Source organism: Lolium perenne, chromosome 5 (assembly GCF_019359855.2).
Source record: "Lolium perenne isolate Kyuss_39 chromosome 5, Kyuss_2.0, whole genome shotgun sequence".
Classification (NCBI taxonomy): Eukaryota; Viridiplantae; Streptophyta; class Magnoliopsida; order Poales; family Poaceae; genus Lolium; species Lolium perenne.
This window is the reverse complement of record NC_067248.2, coordinates 235227192-235237011: the sequence shown is the minus strand read 5'-3', so window position 1 is coordinate 235237011 and position 9820 is coordinate 235227192. Positions and strand designations below refer to the sequence as shown.

At 47.4% G+C, this 9820-nt stretch overlaps 1 protein-coding gene across 1 annotated transcript; it reads right to left on the bottom strand.

Annotated features, from left to right (window-relative positions):
* Positions 1-2877: 2877 nt before the first annotated feature.
* LOC127302303 (TITAN-like protein) lies at positions 2878-7350 on the bottom strand. The gene is made up of 8 exons (XM_051332719.2): positions 7022-7350; positions 6748-6874; positions 6186-6558; positions 6018-6076; positions 5063-5099; positions 4549-4916; positions 3774-3858; positions 2878-3399 (listed from the first exon to the last, which is right to left on the bottom strand). Exons 1-7 carry the CDS (start codon positions 7288-7290, stop codon positions 3811-3813), a joined length of 1281 nt encoding a protein of 426 aa, XP_051188679.1. The 5' UTR covers positions 7291-7350; the 3' UTR covers positions 2878-3399; positions 3774-3810.
* Between the last annotated feature and the right edge of the window lie 2470 nt (positions 7351-9820).

Here is a 9820-nt window from a genome sequence, read left to right as displayed (position 1 = left end):
CACAGAGCGGGCAGCTGGTTGCATGCGGGAGGCCCCGACGCGCCAGCCTTTCGCCTGTCCAGCACCTGTCCAGACAGGCCAGCCATATGAAGAACTTAACTCTCGGAGGCGCCCAGGATTTCCAATTTAGCTCCCAAGATGCCGAGGTGAGTGACCCCTGGAAAAGGGCCTCATAGCATGAGTGGGAGGTGTACTGTCCATCCGTCGTCCACAGCCAGGTCATCCTATCTTCATCCGCCGATAACTGGAACCCTCGTAGCCTGCCCCACAGTTGCACATACTGCCACAATGCGAGGGCGCTTGGTGCTCCCGCTATGTCTGAGATCCAAGTGCGATCAGTCAGCGCCTCGCGCACCGTACGCACCTTCCTGCGTCGCTTAGATACCAGCGCGTGCACCTCCGGCGCCATCTCTTTGATGGATCTGCCATCCACCCATCGGTCCTCCCAGAAGAGGGCGGACTCTCCATTGCCCACCACCATCGAGGTGGAAGCAGCGAAGATGTCCAGCTCCGCCTTCGAGAACTGCATGTCCAGCCCGCGCCATGGTCTCAGGGGATCCGTGCGCATTCTCCATAGCCAGCGCACCCTAAGGCTGGTGGCTGTCCGCGCGAGGTCTGGGATTCCAAGCCCACCGAGATTAAGCGGTCTGCACACCCTAGCCCAATTCACGTGGCAATTGCCACCATTAGCCTCAGCCTTACCTAGCCATAGAAACCCCCGTAGGATTTTGTTGACCTGCTTGAGCGTCTTCTTGTTCAGGCCCAAAACCATGAGCTGGTGTAGCGGGATGGCCGACAGCACCGCCCTTATCAGCGTCAAGCGCCCAGCACGCGGCATCATGGATGCACGCCACGTCGACAGCTTGTCGGCAAGTCTGTCCAACAGGGGCTGAAAAGAGTGCAGCTACTATGGAGTTCCTCCCACGGCACCGTGACAAAGACTCGGTCAAGCCGGACTAACGTGGGAGTCTCGCGCTCATTGGACCAAGTGTATCGACGGCCATGTAGGTAGATTTCCTTGAGCTCGCAATCATTCAGGAAGCGGCGGAACCTGCCCATCATCCTACGGTTGAGATTACCGTTGTTCTTGTCCTCAGCCCGATAGATCATGTTAAAGTCCCCACAGAGGGCCCATGGGCCTTGGTGGGATCCGCGGATGTCGCGCAACTCATCCAGGAAGGCGATCTTGTCAGCCTCAGCCTGTGGTCCGTAGACGCAGGTCAACCACCACCATGGTGCCCCCCTAAAGGCGCCACCTAGCAGTGATACTGTTAGCACCTATTTGGGCGCTGTCGAGCTGCACCACCCTGCTCATCCAGGCCACAATCACCCCACCCCGAGTACCAGACGCAGGCAAGCAGAAATAAGCATCAAAGTCCGCGCCAACTATGGCAGGGGTAACAACCGATAGCTTTGTCTCCTGGAGACACACGATAGACGCACCCGTGGTTCCTACTACACTCCTAACACCCGTCTGTCTTGCACGATCATTGAGGCCTCGCACATTGGCCACCATAATCTTTGGTTCGTATACCATTAGAACGTTCATCCATCACCCGAGCGACCCGTGGCAGGGTCATGCCGCCACAAGGCGACCACCCGACATCCCCAGCAGTGGGGGGGAACAGCCTCTGATCGAGGAGAGCGTCCACCCATAAAACTCCGCGATAGCCTCAATCATCTCATCCGTCAGGGGGAGCTCGTACATCTTGTGGTAAGCTTCTAGTGCGGCCGCTGAAGGCGCCTCGCCCCCAGAGAGAAGGCCAAGCTTGCGCATCAGGTTCCGCACCGCCTTCATCTCAGCACCCATCCCTCCTGGCTGCTTCGCGATCCTCGAGCTACGGCGCGGCTGGAAGTTCAGCTCAACCAACCTCCTCCTGACAGCTGGGGTACGGAGAATAGCATCCGAGCGCGATTTCGCGGCTTCAAGGAACTCCCCCAAAGTCCTTGGTCGCGCCGAAGGTACCGGCGCCCTAGGTACCGGTGCTTGTCGCGCTCTCTGGAACACCAACGGAGGTGAGGCAAAGCGGCACGTCGACGGAGAGGCGGCAGGGGGTACCACGGTGTCATCCTGAGATGGGGGCGTGTCTGCCACGATCTCTTCATCAACTGCCTCGTCATCACTCATCTCCTCTCCATCAGCATCCGTCTCCATTGATTTATCCCCTCTGTTCCTGGTTGAAACCTGTGTAAATTGCTACAAAAACGTGCGATGTTAATTTCTATTGCTTCTGCTGACATTAGTTTCTATTGATTCCGTCCTATTTTATATAGCTTCTGCTCATATTAATTTCTACAAGAATGTTTGTTGTAAACATGTATATTTTAATACTCCTACAAAAACGATGTGTTGTAAACCTGTAAAAAATTAACGCCAAAAAAAACCTGTAAAAAATTAAACGAAACAAGATTGCGCCTTAGGTCGCTGCCAGGCGAGCGGTCACGCGGCGCGATCGAGCCATAAATATGCGCAGCGTTTGCGCCTGCACGGACGACCCTCTCACTACGCGTCAGACTGCTGGGCTGGGTGCAGGCGCATTTTTCGACCACGCGGTTCCGTGTCTGTTTGCGTCTCCCCATTGGAGATACCTTTATAAAAAAAATACCATTATTCTCCAAAAATGAAGTTTACATATCACTTGGTGCACATATCGATGTTTTCCGATCAATTCGCATATAAACAGTCTCTTTGTATCTTAGGGGCATTACAGACATTTCTAATCAATCAAACCCACAGTTCACAGCTACAACCAAACAATTTTTAGAAACAACTTCTAGATAATCCACAGTTCACAGCAGCTTTTTCACAGTTCACAGTTCACAACAGCTTTTTTAGAATCCACAGCTCAACCAAACACACCCTAAAAATGAGGCCGATTTACAGCATCTGTCAGCGATGCTTCACGTTCCGGTTACTTCACGGAAAACAATCAATCATTCGGTCAAAAAATTAGATGGCAAGGCGCAGCCCCTGGACAGCAACGTTTGTGAATTGGCGTGGTTCCTTCTCTACATGTCATCATCAAGACAAGTAAAAACATCACAAAACAAATGTAAATGTAGGAACTACACTCTCGATCCACTCAATTGCGCCGCGAATCAGTGTCTCAGGCTCCATGTGTCAACTGATCATGTTCAATCAAGGACTCGGCAGGCATGCACGTGGCAGTACCAACCAACATGCTCAAGAGGACTTTACGAGACAAATCTTCTTGGAAAGGGTTCCACCTTCTATTTACTGGGGCTGATTGGCATTTGCACATGCTGCGAAGCTACAGATGATCTCTCTTCAACCATGTGCCGACCTTCCGTCGACCGCGATCCAGAGTGTTGGACAGAGAAAAAAGCAGCCTGCTGCAGCACCCTAACGGATGTTGTACGGTAAACTGTGGCCACAATCTGCAGACGCCAAACAGTAATGGAAAGTCAGAAACAGTTAGTAGTTGTTCAAGTGCATTTGAAACAACATAGCAGGACCATCTACGGGTACACAATTTCACATTCAATTGCATGTGCCAGACGTTGCTGTACCATATCTGATTTCAGTTATGAGGAAGCATCAGCTACATGTTTTTCTTTCTCTCCTGAGAATCTAGATAAATGCGTTATGTGACGACAAGAGAGTGCATCTGCTTATGGATTTTTAGTTTTCAAGCATAATCTAGTGACTTTCTGTAAAATGCGCATATTTTCTTGTTCTTAGATACTGGGATATAGAAGTCAATAGCTCTAAATTATGCTTTACTAAATTCAGTTAGATCATATGGTCATACCATAAAAGCATCTGGCAAGAAATTGTACATCGCCTCACTAATCTACAGTACTGTCAGGCTGCCCATCTTTATTAGGACCTGCACGCTGCAAGAGTTCACACACAACCATATGAGACAACTGCGCGAATGTGTAATCAGTATACAAAGAATAAAGAGAAGTATATAAGTATAGCATGAATATCATCCAAGGCATACTTACACAAGTCAATATAATAATGTGAAATACACATAAGACAAGAATAATCTTTAGTCCATCTCAATTTCTCAACTAAACGGTAAGACTGCTACTAATCCCTCAATGTACTCCATGTTTCGTCCTAGCATATAACCACATAGTGAAACTTCACTTCTAACCGCCTTACCACTTCATGGATGTGGAACAGTTCATCTTAACTATTACCGTAGTCATAAGCCTCACTAAACAACATTGGTGAAATCATACAGTTATGGCACATGTGTTGCTTCTATCAGGAATCAGGTGAAATCAAACAAGTAACAAAGCAATAAGAGCAGTTTTCTTCTATCAATACTAGATAAATTACTACTACCAAATAGCGGAAAATTCTATATTTCCAAGTGTCAAGAAGATAAACAAAGTGTTTTTAACCCAATCCTTCAGGCGGTCAGAAGAAAATCGGTGTTCTAATCTTAATGGTTTATGACCATCGACTGAAGAATAACAAAATTTTAGATATTGCTGCCAACACACTAAAATCCTGAATAACAAACTAAACGTACAGGAAAGGCTGATGAGAAAATGAGAGAACACATTTACCATCCTTTTGCTGATATATGGTTTTATCTCAGGAGATAGCTCAGGATTGTTCTTCTCGGGAAGCTTATGTTTTTTCTCAAAGTCTTTCATTGATTCCTTTCGCGAACCAGATTGCCAGACACCACCAAAGTTTGGGAGCCAACTAGAATCAGACGTTTCTGGAATAGCTTCACCACGCTTTTCCATTTCCATTTCAGCTCTTCTTTTCTCTGCCCATGCAGCTCCAACACGCTTTGGGTTAAGTTTTCTTGATTTTCCTTTCCCAGAAGATGGAAGAGCATGGCTGGCGAGTGAGCCATTCGTTGGATCATTCTCACTAGCTTCTAACCAAGGAGGAGGAGCACCAGTATGCACATTTGCTTTCAGGCCTTCATAACACAATGTTATTCTATAAACTTTCAGGCATGGATCAAGAAGGAAACTAGATATATCTTCTATTGCTAAAGCTACAGCACTTTCACATTCAGATTAGTGCAAGGAAAATATATACTACAGAAAGTGCAGTGTCCAATACCCTGATTCAAATTCCCACCAGAGTGGCTCTGTTGGACCTGCAAGGGAAAATATTTCATCACAAAATCAAACAAAACAGTACTCCAAAAGATAAAAGAAACTAGATGCCAATCATGCACACAGAACAGTAATGCATATATAAACCATTACACAAGAACATTTAAGGAAACATCTGTGTGTAGTTGCTTCTTTTAAGAAACAAGAAACATAGAATGAACACTTTTTATTACAGGAAAACAGAAATTGCTACATTTTGTTTCACATTAATATTGTGTGAGTTACGCTAACATTTGACAGCATGGCAATAATGTTACTAACTACTCCCTCCAGTCGATTTAAATCGACGCGGTGTTAGTTCACCACATGCACGTAGCGTGGTGTGGCGCTAATTAAAAGCGATCAGAGGTAGTACAAAGGAAGGTAAACACATGTTTTCAGACATGGAGGAACAGTGGAGGGCCATGAGTAGAGGCAGGTGACAGATCAGAACATAAATTAAATAGCACATGTGACATGTCTGATGTAGTCACTCCAATACCATAGTAAGATAACTTACACATGTATCTAATTAAGATGTAGATGAAGAACTGATCCAAGCAAATATAACTGCAAACTAAAATCGACAAGCACAACTGCAAAAAAATATCACATTACTAAAGATGGCATATGGTTTAACTTCAACTTCCATCGATTAGCCCTTCTGCTATTCAGATTCAAGATAGATAAACATTGTGACACTACATCAAATAACATCGACTAAGCATGCATTTCCTTCCCATAAATCAATGCACTCCCTTTGTTGTTATCACTTACCAGCACTTCATATTTCCTAGCTAATATTATTTACAGAACAATCACTAAATAATGGACAAAAAACACACACCCCTGCATGCCTTTTTTAACAGTTTAAATGTGTGCTTTCCAAACCCACATGCATGCACAGTTTACATACTTACATGTACAAAAGAAGAAGCTGGTGGGTTTTTTCCATTTCCGATGAAAGCAGTTTGAGCACCTGTGAAGGGTTAAAGAATCAGCCAAGTACCAACTAAGCTGCACAATTTTACAATTACAAAAGTATAGGGCAAAAGAGATGTGACAGGAATTTTAGCACTAGTGCCCACCTTTCATTCGTGCATCAGCACCAGGAAACATGTTTGCACTCGGCATACCCTGGTTTTCATGTGTTGCCACCCAGGTTTTGCCGGGTAGTCCGGAAGTACCGAACGGAGCAGAATAAGCAACACTTCCAGAAGCAGAAGGTCCATAACACGCTGTACTAGTAGGGTGATAGGCCCCATTGGTAGGACTTTGTAAAGGCATAACAACACAGGATGCAGTATTACTATAAGATGGAATGTCAGTTTCAGCAAAACTATCCATAATTTTAGAGGTAGTTTCATTTTGGATATCTTTGAACGGCCCCAGAGATGGTCCGATCATGCTCCCGGTCAATGACTGCGCTTCTGTACTCGAGGACTCACAGCTTTTCTCCCACTGAAATTGTAAACACACAACGGGTCAACCATTCGGAGATCATAACCATCATCTTATTTCCGAAGCTCATGTTAATCTATTTCACTTGCCAAATGTCATATCCAAATTCCAGATATAACCTTTTGATATAACCAGAGATGTGCGTAATTCTTACAAGAAAATGCAAGCACAGAACAGATAGTGCCGCACCTTTGCAAGCTCATCCTCTGAAATCCTAAAGGAATCCACCTGGTCCATCCCGCCCCCATGTTTCCGCAAGAAATCCTTAACGCCCTTCAGGTGCTCACGACTCGCGAGATGGTAAATCGCATTGCTACTGCAATGACAGAATAAAACTGGCATTATTTTTCTCACATCAGCTAGGTATGTCTACAGCATTTCTAAAACCTGTAACTAGAACAAGCGTATCTAGATCAAAACCCTAGGTGTGTGGAAACGGATACGAGGAGCAGGCAGAAGCTACCAGGCGAAGTGGCTGTCGAGGTCGACGAGGTCGGCGGAGCAGAAGGGGCACCAGAGGCGGGAGCGGGCCGGAGGCGTCGAGGGGCGGAGGAGGGCGCGGCGGAGGTCGGAGAGCTTGGAGCGGAAGCCGGAGAGCGCGTTGGCGAGGGCGGCGCGGTGGGCGGGGAAGTAGCGGTGGCGCCGGCCCTGGTCGTGGTTGCGGCGGCACAGCTCGCAGTACTCGAACCCGCCGCCGCCGGCGGGTTGGTTCCTCTCCCGCTTCGGCGGCATCGCGGTCGCGGTCTGGGTCTCAGCGATTCAGGAGAACCCTGTCTTCACTTTCATTCTTCAGTAACACTTTCCAACGCGTGTGTTCAAGTTTTCAGAAAGAAAATCGGATTCTCGTTTTTTTTCAGACTTTTAGAATTCTTTTGTTAGTTTTGAAAGGAAAATTCAAAGCTGTGCTTTCTTGCTGTAGGTAATTCTGTGGTTCCACAAGTCTGAAGCTTAAGTTGCGTAAATTGCAGTGTCGTGGCTAACACATGGATGCGATTCTGAACTGGTTGATCTGTTCTATCTTTTTTTTTTTTTTTTTGCGAACACGCAAAAGGTTGATCTGTTGAGTTCGCCCGAAAATAGAGGCAGGGCATATTTCACCACAAGATCTGTTGAGTTTTGCGAACACGCATAAGCAAGACAGGCATATTTCACCACAAGATTTGTTGAGTTCGCCCGAAAATAGAGGCAGGGCCTTCTTTAGAAATTCAGGTAGCCTGAATTCATAAGATCATCTCTCCTCCAAAACGTCTCCTAAAGGGGTTTGTGGCGTTCCAGTCACGCGGTCCAAAGGCATTTTTTGTCCGGCGCGGCCCAATAATGTGCCCGGCGTCCCGCGCCCGCCTCCGCTACACAGGGGACGCTCCGGGCACGCCGGATACAACGAAATGAGAGGCGAGGAGGCGCGGCCCGACGCGTCAGTGGCTCGGATGCTCAACCGCCGCCTACGTAGCGATGGTGGAATTGCCGGGAAGCGGAACCGTTGCATTGGCAACCGCGTCGACCGATGCGCCAACCGCCGGAATGGAGCGCAGACTCCTCGGAAGAGCAACTGCCGCTCTCTTTGACTTCTGCGCCGCCGTTCATCCGCGCTCAATAAGACCCGTACGTAGGCGCTTTCGGATCTTCAACCGGCCGCCATTCATCCAAGCTTCCATCCGACACCTCCAGCGACGACGAGCTACATCTCACAGCTTCCATCCAACACCTCCAGCGAGGGCAAGTCTGCTGGATGGCGCCATTGGTGGAACAGAACCCGGACGCCCAGCAGCGGCGACGATTCCCCGCCGGCAGTTGACACTGAGGAGGAATGGTTGGGCATGGAGGAGGACGCAGAGGAGGAAGGGTTAGAGGAGGCGGCGGCGGCGGCCCGTGCTAAGGCGGAGGCGGACGCGAAGGCCAAGGCCAAGGTGCAGCCGGCGAGCACCGGCGACGACGAGGAGGACACTAGTTCCTCCGATGAGTCGGCCGACACCGCCTCTTTGGAAGAGGTGACGAGCAGGAAGCGCCACAGTGATGACGACGACGAGGCAGGGCCATCATCATCGAAGAAGAAGACGAAGTAGTTTAAAATAATTTATATGTAATTTAAGAGTGAATTCCACTTTCTACCCCGTAGTTGCGCATTTGTGACACATATTACCCTATTTAGTGCAACTTTTACAAAAAATATCACATTAGGAGTCTTTAAACACGGTTTTACCTTAATTTAGTATTTTATTTGTTTTTGTAAGATAGGACCGGCGTATTTCATCGATGTGCTGCGACAAAATGTGTAAATATTGGAGGCCATCATCTACGATTATGTCCAGACTTCTCTTATCCAATTGTTCCATTCCTCGTCCCTGTACTGATATTTTGGAAAGTCGGTAATCACCTCACACCTTGCCCAATGAATACGCACCAGAAATCAATGGTCCAAGTGTTCTAAAATGCCTAATCTATATGATTTTGTATTCAATGGGGTAATTAGTGTCACAAATGCAGAACTACGGGGTAAAAAGTGGAATTCACTCGCAATTTAATTATGTTTTTCCGAAGTTTTAATGTAATTTGTTCATGTTGAACCGATTTGAATATTAGTAAAGAGTTTTCTTCAATCTATTTAAATTATTTTTAATGTTTGGGGGCGGCGTTTGGGGAACGCGACTGGGGAGCGACGTCCCCCAAACGCGGTACGAACAAAACACGTCCCCAAATGCTCCATCCGGCGCGATTTGGAGGACGCAATGCTCTTACAGTTTGGAAACATTGTTTGTTATGCAGATATAACTACCACAATACATTAGGTGTTGTTGATAACATCGCAGAAAAACTTGCGGCGAGCAGCCGCCAACAAGGAACGAACTGCACAGTGACTCAGCACGGCCATAAGCCCATAACTCTAGCGCACATGTGTACTACTAATCCAACACGATCCGTGGAGACTGCCTCAGCCACCAATTCAATGCCACAGCCCCAGGGGAGAAAGAACATGCTGGCCGGCTGAGGAGCCCGCCGGCAAAGCAGGCATCAGGCAGCAATTGCTCACCGCCGTACAGATCATAGAACAGTACCAACAGCAAACAAGCAGTGGAGTACCAGGATAGCAGAAAAACTTACTCCCAGTCCTATGTAGTGATCTCAGTACAGGACCAAGCGATTAGAGAAGCGAATGAATAATAATGATCCAACCAATGTGTATAATTAAGATGCTACTGTCACGTTTCAGCAGCAAGGCAAAGTGATTTCAGTACATTCTCGCGTGGAAGTTGAAACAACATCA